The 18,357-nt window shown below is 38.3% G+C and overlaps 1 protein-coding gene across 1 annotated transcript in view; it reads right to left on the bottom strand.

The window, feature by feature from the left end:
• Positions 1 to 1,460: 1,460 nt before the first annotated feature.
• The window catches only part of trnt1 (tRNA nucleotidyl transferase, CCA-adding, 1), a 27,021-nt gene continuing 10,124 nt past the window's right edge, over positions 1,461 to 18,357 (bottom strand). The window contains 6 exon segments of the mRNA XM_061874773.1: positions 1,461 to 1,834; positions 1,837 to 1,921; positions 7,900 to 8,153; positions 17,397 to 17,590; positions 17,665 to 17,791; positions 17,912 to 18,050. Coding sequence (XP_061730757.1) covers positions 1,677 to 1,834; positions 1,837 to 1,921; positions 7,900 to 8,153; positions 17,397 to 17,590; positions 17,665 to 17,791; positions 17,912 to 18,050 — 957 coding nt within the window. The 3' untranslated portion in view covers positions 1,461 to 1,676.

The raw sequence follows: 18,357 nt of genomic DNA, 5'->3' as shown, positions 1-18,357 counted from the left end.
AACTATTGTAGTGGCGTTCGGTACAAAAAGTGCACTTTAATTTAGTGTTGTTTTGATATGTCATCTTAGTGACATCATGCACAAAAGTGCACTAATCTTAAAATGTCTCTGACAGCCTTTCACTTTCTGTTTTGAAATGACATGAATGTTTGTGCCACTGCTTAATAACGGTTTAATGAATACAGTTTTGGTCAATTGACTTAGTTGTGATTTCTCTCTCTGCATGAAAGTTTAAAATGTGCATATTTTAATGCAGTATGAACAAGAATGTTTTATTGTAGACACAAAAAAATCATCATACTGCTGTGATTATATGCATCAAGTGTTCATTCAAGCAAAGGCAAAACATCGAGATATATATCGTGTATTGCGAAATGGCCTAAAAATAATGAGATATTAAAAAAAGGCCATATCGCCAAGCACTTAATTAACACATGCATTTTGATAGCCCTTGCATTGATTTATCATGTACACAAACTCAAGAAAGCATTATTGAACACAGCAGAACATTGGGTACAATAAGCCAAAGAATCTGAATGTGAGCCACAGTTTTTTGATTAGTGAAGTTGCACTAAACCCATTCTGTATTTCTAAAAAAAATTGGATATGATAAAATGTAGTAACTAAAAATTTGAGTATTTTGTAAATGTTATGACATTGTTTTTATATACAGTATTGTAAAATGATTCACAAATAAGGTTGATTTCTTTTTTTTTGGGGGGGGGGGGGGGGGGCGCAATAATCTTTATCCTGTGTTTTGTTCTGTTATGGACAACAAATAAGATTTTTTTTTTTTTTTTTTTTTTTCGAAATTTATGGTCAACAACTTTAAAGGAAATATCACCCAAAAAGTTAAAGGATTGACTTTGTAACAGCAATACTGGACCTCTTGTCCAACGGACACACCTGTATTTCAGGTTGCCTAATCTGACATTACACCCCTAATTATTCCAACGAGACCCAAAACAAGAAATATCCATTCTATAGTGACCAACCAAAAGTTTTAAAAAGCCCCCGCTTTTGTCATGATGGCTAATATAACACCATATAATAATAACATGGCTGAAAGGAATGTCATTATGATCATTTTTATTTTGGATATGCATGTTAATATGAGTAATGCAGATGTTGAACATTGACTGCAAGGCCTCCACCAAATCCTGGGGCACCATAAATAATGGAAGACAGAAAATGTCCACAGTTGGCTATAATAGTCAAATGAAATTGTACATAATTAAGAAAAATGTCCCTTTGACATTGTCAATAACCGAAGTGAGCAGATAAAACCGAAGTGAGCAGATAAAACTAGCCACTTGTCCCAGTATTTGAGGAAACGTCTGACAGACCGATGAATTGCAATGTTGTGAACAGATTCTTTTCCTAACGTGAGGCTGATATAATGTAGTGCATGTTCCTGCTTTTTGTGTCATTGTGAGATGTATAAAAGCGGCCCAATGGTGTAATTTCTGAAATTTGAATGTAATTGCAGGCATGACTGTGGTAATGTTCGCTTACATTATACTCGAGTCAATTCCATCAATACGAAGCGTGAGTTGCGCTATTACAAGGTTGATTGAACAGAGTCCAAACTCTTATTCTTGGTCACACACGTGCCCGCACGCACACACACACACAGACGATACACACACCTTGGTTCTGACAAGTGCAGCAGCCCATTATGACTTTACGTAACTGAGGAGCTCTTCCTTGTCCATTTGATAATGACTTTTCTTCCAGATGTCACGTAGCTTTTGTAAAGTGGCGCCTATCTCCTTGCCCGAGACCAGGCCCATTTTCCTGAGATCGTGTCCGCTGACGGGGAAGCGAGGGACGGCCACCTGCTGAGCTGGGCCAGCAGCTTGTGCTCACCTTGATACTTCAGCAGCTCGCACAATTTACTCTGAGTGTCCAACTCCCGACTCTGGCAAAAACAAGGAGAGTCTTAATAAGCCTTGAGATGCACTCAACATGTTCACGAGGAAAGAAGAGCGACCGATTTATGACAAGCCATCGTAAAAGACATTTCTGTGGTTACCAACGCACTCCCACACGTTTTATTCCTGTGCAAAAAGAAAAAAAATGACTTATGTAGAAGATTACATAGTCGTGTATCTCTCCACTAATAAAAAACATCACATTTGCTCTTTGACTTTTGAAAAATGTATTTGGTGGCAGTGTGTCAAAGAAAAAAAGGTAGAATGTCATACACAAAAACTTACATTGCAGTAGGGTTGTACGGTCAAGGTTATCATTACTCTTGAATGTGTTCAAAACTAATTCAACACACTGAAATCCTTTACCCAAATGTTATCAAAAATGTGCAATGTCTGCAGAAGAAAAATACATATATATTGTCCTTGCTGCTAAAGAGTGGTAAAATATGTTTATCTCAGTCTGTTTTCATTTGTAAAAGTTTTATGGTGTTTTTTTTTATTTATTATAAAGACCAAAAAAAGTATTGCACGTCCTGTTATGTAACATGATGTGTGTTCCCATCTGGTTTGTAGACACGTCTGAATCATATTCTTCATGTATAAATCGATCACTCCATGCGGGAGGTGGAACGCTTCTTATTATAGTTTAGTGACACGGTTTTATGACATTGTTGTTCTTTTCTAACACTCCAGAATACCATGTATCCCCAAAATCTGGCATTAACATTTATCAGTTGTGGTTCTTCCAAAAATATCTTAAGAGTTAAAAGCTTAGTGGCTCCTTAAAGGGGAACCGCTCTTTTTTGGGGGGTAATTTTGCCTATCCTTCACAATCCTCCACGTTTTTTGTTTGTTTTATGCATTCTAACTACAAACCCCATTTCCATATGAGTTGGGAAATTGTGTTAGATGTAAATATAAACGGAATACAATGATTTGCAACCCTTTTCAACCCATATTCAATTGAATGCACTACAAAGACAACATATTTGATGTTTAAACTCATAAACTTTATTTTTTTTTGCAAATAAGTAACTTAGAATTCTATGGCTGCAACAAATGCCAAAGTAGTTGGGAAAGGGCATGTTCACCACTGCGTTACACCACTTTTTCTTTTAACAACACTTAATAAACGTTTGGACTGAGGACACTAATTGTTGAAGCTTTGAAAGTGGAATTCTTTCCCCATTCTTGTTTTATGTAGAGCTTCAGTTGTTCAACAGTCCGGGGTCTCCGCTGTCGAATTTTACGCTTCATAATGCGCCACACATTTTCGATGGGAGACAGGTCTGGACTGCAGGCGGGCCAGGAAAGTACCCGCACTCTTTTACTAAGAAACAACGCTGTTAGGCACTAACACACCCCCAGACCATCAGAGATACTGGCTTTTGAACTTTGCGCCTATAACAATCCGAATGGTTATTTTCCTCTCTGTTCCGGAGGACACCACATCCACAGTTTCAAAATATAATTTGAAATGTGGACTCGTCAGACCACAGAACTCTTTTCCACTTTGCATCTGTCCATCTTAGATGAGCTCGGGCCCAGCCAAACCTGCTGCGTTTCAGGATATAGTTGATAAATGGGTTTGGCTTTGCATAGTAGAGTTTTAACTTGCACTTACAGATGTAGCGACTAACTGTAGTTACTGACAGTGGTTTTTGAAGTGTTGCTGAGCCCATGTGGTGATATCCTTTACACACTGATGTCGGTTTTTGGTGCACTACCGCCTGAGGAACCAAAGGTCCGTAATATCGTCGTTTATGTGCAGTGATTTCTCCAGATTCTCATACCCTTTTGATGATTTTACGGACCGTAGATGGTAAAATCCCTAAATTACTTGCAATAGCTCGATGAGAAATGTTGTTCTAAAACTGTTCGACAATTTGCTTACAAAGTGGTGACCATCGCCCCATTCTTGTTTGTGAATTACTTAGTATTTCATGGAAGCTGCTTTTACACCCAATCATGGCACCCACCTGTTCCCAATTAGCCTGCACACCTGTAGGATGTTCCAAATAAGTGTTTGATGAGCATTCCTCAACTTTATCAGTATTTATCGCCACTTTCCCAAATTCTTTGTCACTTGTTGCTGGCATCAAATTTCAAAATAAATGATTTGCAAAAAAAAAAAAAATGTTTATCAGTTTGAACATCAAATATGTTGTCTTTGTAGCATATTCAATTGAATATGAGTTGAAAATGATTGCAAATCATTGTATTCCGTTTATATTTACATCTAACACAATTTCCCAACTCATATGGAAACGGGGTTTTGCATGTTTATCTTAGTCTCTTTAATTCGTGAAAGTTTTATAGTGTTTTTTTTTAATTACTATAAAGACCAAAAAAAGTATTGCACATCCTGTTCTGTAACATGATGTGTGTTCCCATCTGGTTTGTAGACACGTCTGAGTCATATTTCTTCATGTATAAATCGATCACTCCATGCGGGAGGTGGAACGCTTCTTATTATAGTTTAGTGACACTGTTTAAGACATTGTTGTTCTTTTCTAACACTCCAGAATACCATGCATCCCAAAAAATCCAGCATTAACATTTATCAGTTGTGGTTCTTCCAAATATATCTAAGAGTTAAAAACTTAAAAGTGGCTCCTTAAAGGGGAACTGCTCTTTTTTGGGGGGGAATATTGCCTATCATTCACAATCCAACATATATGTTTTTTTCTTGTTTTATGCATTCTAACTAGTATATAAATGCAAGCAAAAGTCATCTTACAAAAGAAGCCAATGGTAGTTGCTCCTTTTCCAACTACAAAGCGCTTAATAAAAAAACAAAAACAAAAAACTTCTACCGATGTTTATATATACATGCTGTAAGTATAAATGTAATGTAATAACAGGCACATTTATATTAACATGTAAAATTTACCCATATTGCTCATTTTAAGAGACACAATAATTTTAAAAACACACCACAACCTTCGACAACATTACTGATTACTACACACTGCAGACATGAGAACCAAAAACTTACAAATCACTTACTGTACAAAGACAGCTCTCATTGGAATGCCAACTGATAGGATGTTGATATATTCCCGTTTGGATGCAGAATGACTCATAATTCTAAGAAAAAGGGGGGTGGGTGGACCCTAGCATCTTTTCGTGTTTTTCTCGCCATTTCTGGGTGTAAATTGGATGCCAAAATTGACCGAATTATCGGATTATGTCCTAATTTCTCTTCTATCCAGGCGGTAGATATTATTTATGATCTAGAATAAATTTCCGAGCTCCGGGCGAGGAAACAGCTCACCAGCCGATGATGTCAACATAGCCACATAAGCAAGTTTAATAAGCTGCTTTAATGTCTTCTGTGTTCTTTGATGTTTCCCTCTTACACACATGGAAGAGGGATGTGTACTATGGCTATGAGTTGCTGTTGTTTTTTTTTGTTTTGTTTTTTTCCCCCCTTGGCCTCAGTCTGCACCACCACTCCAGGGCCTAGGCTAAGACCGATTTTTTAATTTTATTTTAATCTTCTATTTTTTTCTCCCCACCCCCCCTTGTTTACCTGTATGTCATCTTTTTTGTAAGGGGCGCTGGAAGCCGGCAGACCCGTCAGCGATCCTGTTCTGTCTCCCTGTAATGTTTGTCTGATCTTGAATGGGATTGTGCTGAAAAGTGTAATTTTCCTGAAGGAACTCTCCTGACGGAATAAATAAAGTACTATCTATCTATCTAAGTTATCACAAACACTTGGTTAATGTTCATGTCACAAAATATAAATGGAGTTTCGTTGCCGGTTTTTGAATGGTTATTTAGGAGGGCTAAATAGGCTGAATAGAGGACTTTCAATTGACTCCATTGTAAGCAGAGTTAGAATAGAATGCATGAAAAAAAATACATCGGTTTTCCTGTCTCTTATAGCCAGGGTTTTCCCTAAATTGCCAAGATACGTGTGGCGGTGGGGGCGTGGTCACCATGAAATCATCCAGTAATTTGCTATGATGATGACTTAATAAAAAAAAATGTATACATACATTTAAAACAAATATATTATTAATTAGTATTAACATTGTTTTTTATCATATTGCCATATTTTCAATTGTTGATGCTTTTTGTACAATGGACTTTGAGATTTTTTCAAGTGTTTTACAGACTCTTAATGACGAGCATCTTATTCTGGTGTTGTTATAAATGTACTTGTGTTTAGAGACTCTACTTATGTCCCTCGATGTCCCTGACAAAAGAAGAGAGCTGTAACACCCATGACGTTACACTTGCTTTGGCCGCTGTTGGTCTAGCTGGACTTTCTCTTCTTAAAAGCCGCCAATGTCCTCTTAATATTTGCACATTTTGTAGATGGCTGTCAGCAAGTATATCTGCATAAAAAAATTACGTCCACATCGCAAACATGCTGACAACGTTCCAGACGGTCATTATGGCGTGCGTTTTGTTTACATCCGGTTTCGGTAAAGCGGTTATTCAGTGATGAAAGTCTTTTTTTTGGTGGTCAAGTTTTCGGTAGATCACTTGCTATGAGGCTGCAAATAATGGCTTTATATATATATATATCAATTCATACTGTAACGACTGGCTGGTGTTAATGTTTATTGTTCGAGGGGTTTTGATTTGATGTCAGTTTTTCCCATGTCTGCAAACGCATTGGTCCGTGCCTGAAAGGTGAAAGCGCAGACTCCTGAGACGAAAGTGTTTGCATGGGACGTTAAACCTATTGAAATTGTGCCATTTACTATCATTAGATTGGTAATAAAAGTTAAAAATAGCGTCAGACATTGTGTGATTTCTTCTGGGAGCAACAATTTATTATATTACTTTAATTTGTTTAAGTTTAAAAATAAAAACAACAGCTTTATTTTCAAGATGAGGCGGGAATAAAAATACTGGGACTTCGCGCCACATTTGATTACCGGTACATTAAAGGCAAATCCTGATAATGAATGGGAACAATAGGCAAAATTTCTAAAAAGTGCAGTTCCCCTTTAAGCTTTGCCCTATATATCAAATGCAAACATATCTACATTTGATTTTGCAATACATAATTCTAAATTCTTTTACCAGTATTTCCTCCATCCATCCATCTATTGTCTACCGCTTATCCCCTTTGGGGTTGCGAGGGGTGTTGGAGCCTATCTCAGCTATGTCAAAACTAAATAATTTTCTAACTTAAGTGCTTTAAGTTTACATGCTTCGAAGTATAACTAAATTACTAGAGTACTAGAAATTGTCCAGCTATGATTAACCTAGCAATGAAAAAGTTAAAAGATACTCCAATCCCTGGCATCGGTTCGTAACAAAAACAAATAGCTTGCATTAGCATTAGCACAATGTTTTTACTGTGTTGTTTGATCTGTTTTTGGACGAGAGATCTGAAAGTGCAGGGCTGCTGGCTTAAGTTCTAGCACGGCTTCATGGAGGTGAGTAAAAAAGTTAGTTTTGGCGGGAGCAGATTTTTTACAGGTCCACGTAAACACTATTTCCCTAGACAAACGATTATTCTCACACAGCATTTCAGGCCCATTGTGTGAATTTCCACAACTTTCCGCGTTTAATGGTAGATTTTATTCTTATTGACCAAATCTGTCTGCTTTAAATCATAGGGCCTTATGTTACAAATTGATTAGTAACAAAGAAAAACACACCTTGTCAGGTCAACCGAACAGTTTGGATTTTTTTTCATAAATCGCTCTATCCCTAAGAGAGCTTGTAGGTTTAATGTGTACAATTCAATAGCTTACATTGTCAGTCAACAATGTGTTTATACAGGTTTAGATTGGGATATCTTGTTTTTTAATATTTAGGCTATCTAAATGCTTCCTTCTGCATGAAATGAGCAGTGTCATTGGTTCGGGAGTATTTCAAAAGTTGGGTTCCAATCCCGGTTATACCTTTGTTTTAATTAAAAACGGTCGAGGGTTTTACTGTGGTTTATAATAATATCGTTGATCGTTACATCCTCAGTTTTGAAGAAGATACATACGTCTATGATGAAGTCAGTGAAGGGTTTGAGACTGTCTGGCTCGTCGTCATCCTTGCAGAGTTCTCTCCTGTGTTTGACCAGGAACTGAGCCAAAGTCTTCTCCTCTTTGGACACCTTCAGTCGGATGTCCATCCTCTCCACCTCCTCTGGGAAGCAGCAAAGAGCTGCTAGGATTGTCATAGGCTTAGGAGAGTGGCCTATGGCGTTTTGGCAAACCCGCTTCATCTCCTCAACATTGCCATTAGGAGGTAAACCTGAAGGTAGACAAGAGGAGAGGTAAGGTTCTCCAATGCAATTAATGAAAAATGCTAAATATGCCTTTTTTTTCTTTACTTACCCCAGCATTTGTTTTATACTAAATGATTAAAGTTCTGAGAGTAAATATTTTTAAATCAGTCTAAAACACACTGTCTGCTAAAAGTGTTGAATTTCCAGAGTTTTCAGACACTAATAAATTGGCATTGAAACTACTTCCGACACTTCAACCACTATATTATAAATCATTGGAAGAATTGTTCCATTGGTTTGTCAGTCACGCCTGCAAATACTCAAGACTCTTGACAAATGTGCTCTATTGATTACTGTGTTTGGTGGTTGTGCTTTACAAAGACACAATCGAGAAAGTTAATATGGCCTATGGGGTGATGGTAAAACAAATCTCACTCAATTACTCCATCACTCAATCAATGGAGGAGGTCCCTTCTCCTAAGAGAGAGAATACATTCGTACTTAAACTCCAACCATAGGCAGTCATTTCGATTTTCAAGAAAAAGCATTTTGAAGACTTTACTCCATTGGAATATTTACACATAACACATTTGTAAATTCACATTTGACCTGAGACACAGACTCAAAAGACTCAAGCAAGATGTCAGGAGAAAGTTGGTTGAATAAAAAAGGTACCATTTTTCAAAGGCCTACTGAAATTAGATTTTCTTATTTAAACGGGGATAGCAGGTCCATTCTGTGTGTCATACTTGATCATTTCGCGATATTGCCATTTTTTTGCTGAAAGGATTTAGTAGAGAACATCCACGATAAATTTTGCAACTTTTGGTGCTGATAAAAAAGCCTTGTCTTTACCGAAGTCGCAGACGATGACGTCACAAGGGTGAGGGCTCCTCACGTCCTCACATTGTTTAAAATTGGAGCCTCCAGCAGCAAGAGCTATTCGGACCGAGAAAACGACAATTTCCCCATTAATTTGAGCGAGGATGAAAGATTCGTGGATGATGATATTGATAGCGAAGGACTAGAAAAAAAAAAAAAAAAAAGGGGCGATTGCATTGGGACGGATTCGGATGTTTTTAGACACATTTACTAGGATAATTCTGGGAAATCCCTTATCTTTCTATTGTGTTGCTAGTGTTTTAGTGAGATTAAATAGTACCTGATAGTCGGAGGGGGGTGTCCACGGGTGTCTTGAGGCCAGTGTCTGAGGGAAGTCGACGGCAGATACAAGGACGGCGCAAACTCCACAGATCTCCGGTAAGAGGCGACTTTTTAACACATTTTTCTCACCGAAACCTGCCGATTGACATGTAGTCGAGATTTATGTTTGCTTGACCGCTCTGATCCATAGTAAAGCTTTACCTCCGGGAATTTAAAACAAGGAATCACCATGTGTTTGTGTGGCTAAAGGCTAAAGCGTCCCAACTCCATCTTTCTACTTTGACTTCTCCATTATTAATTGAACAAATTGCAAAATATTCAGCAACACAGATGTCCAGAATACTGTTTAATTGCGCCATGAAAAGAAACGACGTTTAGCGCAAATAGTGCTGTGCTAATATTTCCTGACAGTCCGTGACATCGTGGGCACGCGTCATCATTCCGCGACGTTTTCAACAAGAAACTCCGCGGGAAATTTAAAATTGCAATTTAGTAAAATAAACCGGCCGTATTGGCATGTGTTGCAATGTTAATATTTCATCATTGTTATATAAACTATCAGACTGCGTGGTGGGTAGTAGTGGCTTTCAGTAGGCCTTTCATGTCTTTGTTGAACACTTGGCCGCAGAAAATTTATTGCTCTGTATTACTGTAAAATAGTCTTTAAAGAAGGTCGTTGCAAGTGCTTGATTCATTTTAGCGTGGATAAATGGATTGCTTTTCTGGTTGACCTATGAAAGGGTTCGGCAACCCAAAACGTTGAAAGAGTCACATTGGACCAAAAATACAAAAAACTACAGAGATAATCTACAACTACAATCGGGCGGGAGGCGGTGTACACCCTGGACAAGTCACCAACTCATCTCAGGACCAACACAGACGGACAACATTCACACTCACATTCACACACTAGGGCCAATTTAGTGTTGCCAATCAACCTATCCCCAGGTGCATGTCTTTGGAAGTGGGAGAAAGCCGGAGTACCCGGAGGGAACCCAGGCATTCACGGGGAGGACATGCAAACTCCACACAGAAAGATCCTGAGCCCGGGATTGAACCCAGGACTACTCAGGACCTTCGTATAGTGAGGCAGACGCAATAACCCCTTTTCCAGCGTGAAGCCCCCCCCCGCATAAAATTAAATGCCGTATATAAGTCTTATAATGAAGGCAACACATGATGTAAGTGTCTATATTAGTAATAATAGCCTAATATCAAAATGAAAATGCATTGCAGGCGTAAGCAAATTTTAATTGACAGAAATGTTGAAATTTAATATTTATTCTACATATTTTTACAACATTAGAAACCATTAGTAATATAGAGGCTGCTCGGAAGGTGAGATAACTGGAAATTACTGGCTTTTAATGGCCAAAGGCATAGATGTGTGTGTCCAAGTTAAAGGAAACGATAGATTTATTACAATCTTTGGCAAGCTAGGTAATGTTTGCTGTGGTCTGGAACAAAATGGCACACAAACAACTATCAGAAATGCAGCCAATATTACATACAGATAATGTGTCATGAGACATACACAACTAAATTACATACAAAGAGGATAAAAGTAAAGGATATTAAATGAGCTCAAATATACCTACAAATGAGGCATAATGATCCAATATGTACATACAGCTAGCCGAAATAGCATGTTAGCATTAATTAGCTTGCAGTCATGCACAGAGCAAATATGCCTGATTAGCACTCAAACAAGTCAATAACATCAACAAAGAGCCCCTTTGTGCATTCACGGACAGCATAGAATTTTGGACAAAAGGAGAAAAAAGACGGAGTGGAAGATTTTACATGTAAATAGTCCACACTATGGTGAGTTCAAGAACCACCAAAATTAGTAGCACAAAACGCTGTTCATCAGCGAAGCATACGCACAAACATAGTAAACAGTGGGCTTTCTAACAATTGAGAATGTTTGTTTCACGTTTGTCCTCAAACAAAAAACATACTAAAAAATATTTTCCCCCCATCTTTATCCATTTTCAATCCTTTTTTTAAAAAAATGCTCCAGGGAGCCACAAGGGTGGCACTAAAGAGCCACGGGTTGCTGACCCCTGATCTATGACGCCAAACCAAAACAAGGCACTCTCACAAATAGCGAATCAACAGCCCAGTTCTTGGAACTGTCGTCCGCTGTAATATTCGAACACATTACAAAAAGTACATCTTGAATAGCTATGTTGATGCTAGATTGCACCGAGCGTGACCGTCAAGAGGGTCATCACGGAGGTACTGGATGCGAGTCCGAAGCAAAGACTTGTGGGAGAGATTCGCTTTGATGGAATTAAATGGACAGAAAATGGAAAGCACACTATCGAATGTCTCGAAGTTTATTCAATGAGCTACGTGGACTACTGGAGTTTGTGGCCCGATACCGGTTCTGATGAGGGTTGTTATTGTTCTGTACAAGCTGATTAGTTGTGCGGAATACAGACTTACTATAATCAGTTTGGAGCACACAAATGCAGCTTGAAGGATCTGTGTACGCTTTCATCTTTGTCCTGTTAAATACCTGGTTAATCCGCTTCTATCTCGCTCGTATTTGTGTCTAAAAGAAGCCGGTATTCTCCATTGCCTTAGCAACCTTTTTAAATGTTCCTTTTTCTCATCCCATCCGTGCACTTCAAAATGTTCCGTTCTTTTCATTTGTGAAATAAATAAAGTGCATCGGCAAGTATTCACAAAGCCTAATTTCGTTATGTTGCAGCCTTATTCCAATATGCAACAAATTCAATTTTGTCCTCAAAATTTTACAGACAGTACCCCATAATGACAATGTAAAATTTTCAACGTTTTTGCTAATTTATTTAAAAATTGAAAATAAAAAAATCACATTAGCACAAGAATTAACAAATTTTCTTCAACACTTTAATGCACCTTTGGCAGCAATTAAAGGCTCAAGTCTTTTTTAATACGATGCCACAAGCTTGGAACACCTATCTTTGGGCAGTCTCACCTCTTAAACTCCATCAGGTTGGATTGGATGTCCTGCTGAAAGAAAAAAAACTTCACCCCAATCTGAGTTCAATAGCGTTTTGGAGCAGGTTTTCATCCAGGATGTCTCTGTACATTGCTGCATTGATCTTTCCCTCTATCCTAACAAGTCTCAGCGTTCCTACCACAGAAAAACATCCCCACAGCATGACACTGCCACCCCACACTTCACTGTATTGATGATATTGGCCTGGTGATGAGCTGGCAGTGACGTCAAATAATTTAATCTTTGTCTCATCAAAACAAAGAATTTAGTTTCTCATGGTCTGAGTTTTTCCCGGTGCATTTTGGCAAACTCCAAGGTGGGCTGCCATGTGCTTTTTTACTAAGGAATTACTTTTGTCTGGCCACTTTACCATACAGGCCTGATTGGTGGATTGCTGCAGAGACGGTTATCCTTCTGGAAAGTTCTCCTCTCTCCAAATAAGATTGTTGTAGCTCTGACAAAGTGACCATCGGGTTCTTGCTCACCTTCCTGACTCAGATCCTTCTCTGATAGCACCAACCGTGCTCATTGGAACCTTCAAGGGAGCAGATATTTTTCTGTACCTTTCCCCAGATTTGTGCCTCGAAACATTCTCGTCACTCTTGTTCATGCTTGGTTTGTGCTCTGCCATATACTGTCAAGTGTGTGACCTTATATACAGTGGGGCAAAAAAGTATTTAGTCAGCCACCGATTGTGCAAGTTCTCCCACTTAAAATGATGACAGAGGTCTGTAATTTTCATCATAGGTACACTTCAACTGTGAGACAGAATGCGAAAAAAAATCCAGAAATTCACATTGTTGGAATTTTAAAGAATTTATTTGTCAATCATGGTGGAAAATAAGTATTTGGTCAACCATTCAATCCTCTCACTGATGGAAGGTTTTGGCTCAAAATCTCACAATACATGGCCTCTTTCATTCTTTCCTTAAAACGGATCAATTGTCCTGTCTCCTTAGCAGAAAAACAGCCCCAAAGCATGATGTTTCCACCCCCATGCTTCACAGTAGTTATGGTGTTCTTGGGATGCAACTCAGTATTCTTCTTCCTCCAAACACGACGAGTTGAGTTTATACCAAAAAGTTCTATTTTGGTTTCATCTGACCACATGACATTCTCCCAATCCTCTGCTGTATCATCCATGTATGAATTTTGGTATAAACTCAACTTGTCGTGTTTGGAGGAAGAAGAATACTGAGTTGCATCCCAAGAACACCACACCTACTGTGAAGCATGGGGTGGAAACATCATGCTTTGGGGCTGTTTTTCTGCTAAGGAGACAGGTTGATTGATCCGTGTTAAGGAAAGAATAAATGGGGGCCATGTATCGTGAGATTTTGAGCCAAAACCTCCTTCCATCAGTGATAGCTTTGAATGGTTGACCAAATGCTTATTTTCCACCATAATATACAAATAAAGTCTTTAAAATTCCTACAATGTGAATTCCCGGATTTTTTTTCCCACATTCTGTCTCTCACAGTTGAAGTGTACCTATGATGAAAATTACAGACCTCCGTCATCATTTTAAGTGGGAGAACTTGCACAATCGGTGGCTCACTAAATACTTTTTTGCCCCACTGTATAGACCAGTATGTGTCTTTCCAAATCATGTGCAATCAACTGAATTTACCACAAGTAGACTCAAATTTAGCAGTACAAACACCTCAAGGATGATCAGTTGAAACAGGAGCCACTCGAGTATCACTTTTGAGTTTTCTGGCAAAAGTTGTAGTACATCACCATTATGGGGTACTGTGTGAACAATTTTGAGGACAAACGGATGTATTCCATTTTGGAATAATGCCATAAAATAACAAAAAGTGAAGCACTGTTACTACTTTCCGGAGGCACTGTATACAGCGTACTATTCATTTTAGGTTTTGTCTCTGTTTAGATTGAATGGGATCTACTTCTGGGGTACATACCACGTGTTGAGACTGGTGCATGTGCGATATGAAGGGTCTTCTGCAGCAGTACACACTTGAGAGAGTTGGTTTTCAATTGCATCATCTAAATCTGGTACTCCGACTTTTCAAACTCCCAACACAATCACATTAAATGTTTTCACTGGCTTGTAGGAATCTTATTTTGAGTCAAATTATTATAATTTAGAAGTCAGACTAATTTAATGCATGGGAACATACTCACTGTTATTTTTTTTGGTTCCCAGGCTTACAGCCTCCCCACAAGTGAATAATCATCATCATTGCGGCAAATAAACTACATTTCTTATAAGTACAAGTATAACTGGAAGAAGAGGCTAAACATGTTACACACTGAGTAAGGGCAAACAGGAGCAGACCAAAAGGAATGCTAATCGCTAAACTAGCCACTAAAATAGCTCAAAACAAGACCAGAAAAAAGTACTTAGGTAACTAATGGAAGTCTATATGGATCAGCATTGCAGCTGAAAGTAACAAATTAAAAAGTATTTTAATAGGAGTCAATAGAAAATATAATATCAGGGTGTCTGTTGGTGTGTAGCAGCCAGGACACAACAAATAAGCGGAGGGCAGCCTGATTCATAAATCTGTAGTGTGGATAACCAATGGTAGCATCTGTAGTTTTTGCTTTTCTCGACTTAGTTTTGCTGTGTAATGAAAGCGATGAAGAAAATAGTTAAAATTTTGTGTTTTACATTGTCAATAGCACTCACCCGTAGGGATGTATACAGAGTACTGGTATTTATTAATTTTTTTTTAACTGGTTCTTAATTGGTCCAGGAAGACCATTAAGATTCTGGACAAATGATATGGCTATCGATATATATATATTTTTTAATCCTGGTAACCGTCATAATTATTACACGCTGTCACGTTCACTTCAGGTGCCGCCGCTATGCACTAAGAAAAACATGGGTAGGATTTGATAACCAGCTGGGAAAAACATAAATAAGTAAGCAACACCACACAACAATATTTCCTTCTCAAATGTCCCATAAAGTCACACACACACACACACACACACACACACACACACACACACACACACACACACACACACACACAAGTAAGAGTTAGTTTAAGTTTGAAGTGAACGCACTTTACTAAAGACCGCCGCAACCGCCCTAGCGATCCACTAATCTACAGGCCAGTATTAATCCACAAAAAAAAAAGTTAAAATTTGCTGAAAAAGGATGTTGTAATGACGTATAAACAAAATGCACACACATTTCTTGAGCAGAGGCAGTATATCTGCGATGTGAACGTACTTAAATACAGGCTGAACTAAAAAAAATGTAATATCGTGCAAAGGTTCATTTGTACAATAAAATTTAGATTTGCATAGTGAAACTAAATATGATATAGGCTCATAGTCATAACATGCAAATGAAGATATTTCAAGACTTCTTTTGATAAGATAGAGATAGATAGATAGATAGATAGATAGATAGATAGATAGATAGATAGATAGATAGATAGATAGATAGATAGATAGATAGATAGATAGATTTTATGATTATGGCTTACAACTTATGAAAACCTTGTATTGAAAAGTTTTGAACATTTTGAGTTTTTAAAAACAGTAAACCATGATCATCAAAATTATAACAAACGCTTGACGTATTTCACTTTGTATGAAATGAGTTTATATTTATATAGAGTTTATATCTTTGTATTCATTTTTGACGTTGACTTGCTGAAATGAATGGCACAGTATTCAAATTTTTGGAGTTTCATCTGTATATATATATGATTTCTTTATTAGTTTAGAGACCTCACATGTGCTTGGTGACTAGGATGGCAAAAGCTGGATTCCCACCAGAAACCCTTAAAGGGGAACATTATCACAATTTCAAAAGGGTTAAAAACAATAGAAATCAGTTCCTAGTGGCTTGTTGTATTTTTTTTATTTTTTTTCAAAATTTTACCGGTCCCGGAATATCCCTAAGTAAAGCTTTAAAGTGCCTTATTTTCGCTATCTTCAAAACCACTATCCATTTCCCTGTGACGTCATACAGGGCTGCCAATACAAACAACATGGCTGTTACCACAGCAAGATATAGCGACATTAGCTCGGATTCAGACTCGGATTTCAGCGGCTTAAGCGATTCAACAGATTACGCATGTATTGAAACAGATGGTCGGAGTATGGAGGCAGATAGTGAAAACGAAATTGAAGAAGAAATCGAAGCTATTGAGCGAATAGCTATTGACGCTATTCGGCCATAGCGTGGGTGTACCTAATGAAGTGGCCCATAGCATAGCTGCCTTATTAGCATCGCCGGTAAAATGTGCAGACCAAACGATCAGGACTTTAGCATCTTGCAACACTGGAGCAACTTAAATCCGTCGATTGCTAAGTTTTGTTTCGCATTAAATGTGGGTATCTAGTTTCAAATGTACTTACAGCTAGCGTAAATAGCATGATAGCATCGATTAGCTGGCAGTCATGCCGTGACCAAATATGTCGGATTAGCACATAAGTCAACAACATCAACAAAACTCACCTTTGTGATTTCGTTGACTTAATCGTTGCAAATGAATCTGCAGGTTATCCATACATCTCTGTGCCATGTCTGTCTTAGCATCGCCGGTAAAATGTGCAGACACTCTGGCAAATTCAATGGGGGTCCGGCAGCAGATTTCTTGCCAGTGGTGCAACTTGAATCCCTCCCTGTTAGTGTTGTTACACCCTCCGACAACACACCGACGAGGCATGATGTCTCCAAGGTTCCAAAATATAGTCGAAAAAACGGAAAATAACAGAGCTGAGACCTGGTGTTTGTAATGTGAAAATGAATATGGCGGGTGTGTTACCATCGCTAAAAGACCGATAAACAGAAAGGCGTTTAATTTGCCAAAATTCATCCATTTAGAGTTCGGAAATCGGTTAAAAAAATACATGGTCTTTTTTCTGCAACATCAAGGTATATATTGACGCTTGCATAGGTTTGGTGATAATGTTCCCCTTTAAGTTTCTGGTTGACCGTTTAACCATCTGAGCCACAATGCCCCTCAAAAACAGTGTATAATTGACTGTAGCTTCATGTGTTGCAGAAGAAAATAGGCCCATCTTAATTAAACTTGGAACGCTAATGAGTCAATTTACATGAAATGTTAAATGAGTCAATTAACAACCATAGAATATTCCAAAAGATAGTATGTCTCACCAATGTACTGTGCCAGCTCTAAGCTGTACATCATCTCCAGCAGCTGAGCAGCATGGTTGCCGACCACAATCTTCTTCAGCTCAACCCAAATTCTTTCTCCCGAAATCCCAGAAAGTCCACACCCGTTTGCTCGAATGGCCTCCAGTGTCTCAGGCTCATGCTCGTCAGGTTTCAATGCCATTTTTCCATAGAACCTGTCGGTGATTTAAATAAGTCAAAAAATAAACAAACAAGATTGAACAACAGTAATAAAGAGGGCTCAGCCAACCTAAAGTAACGCAGTATTCTTAAATAATCCTCTTGGATCCTTTGTTCTGCACTGCCAACAAAGCGAACTTTTCGTTTCTGTAGGTCATCATATCCTTTGAAATAGTCATATAAGGTGCCATCAAGACCTACACAGAGAAGAACGTCAGAAAATCAAGTCAGTAACTTGAGAGTCTACATTTCATCAAACAGGTAAAGCGTTTCAATGCTATCCAGAATTAATCAAGTTATCTCTTGGCAAAATTCACCTAAAAACATTGAGTTGATAGTGAGGTCTCTTCTCTCAGAATCTTTCTGCCAGTCGGTGGTAAACTCCACTTCAGCATGACGACCATCTGTTTGAACGTCCACACGCAATGTAGTCACTTCAAAGTTTTCGTTGTGAAGCTGCAAAAGAAGGATAAACAAACCACGTAAGACTTTCAACAGAACAAAGAGTAGTATATGGTGGCTGTCTGCTGTGACCGGTCAGGGTGAGATAGCCAGACAGAAGGAGAAAAAGGAAACGAAACAGGGCGAAGAAAGCTTTTGGAAAATAGTACCCGTATCAACAACAAGAATCATGCTGTGGTGAGAAGCAACAGTAAAAACTATTAATGGTATTGACAATACCACTACTGTCCCGACTCATGACCAGCAGGAAATTATCCGGAGATGTAGAGTATAAACACTAACACAGGGGTCGGGAACCTTT

This window comes from Nerophis ophidion, linkage group LG16, assembly GCF_033978795.1.
Source record: "Nerophis ophidion isolate RoL-2023_Sa linkage group LG16, RoL_Noph_v1.0, whole genome shotgun sequence".
NCBI classification, from domain to species: domain Eukaryota; kingdom Metazoa; phylum Chordata; class Actinopteri; order Syngnathiformes; family Syngnathidae; genus Nerophis; species Nerophis ophidion.
Note: the sequence above shows the minus strand (reverse complement) of the source record. Positions and strands in the feature narration are given on the sequence as shown.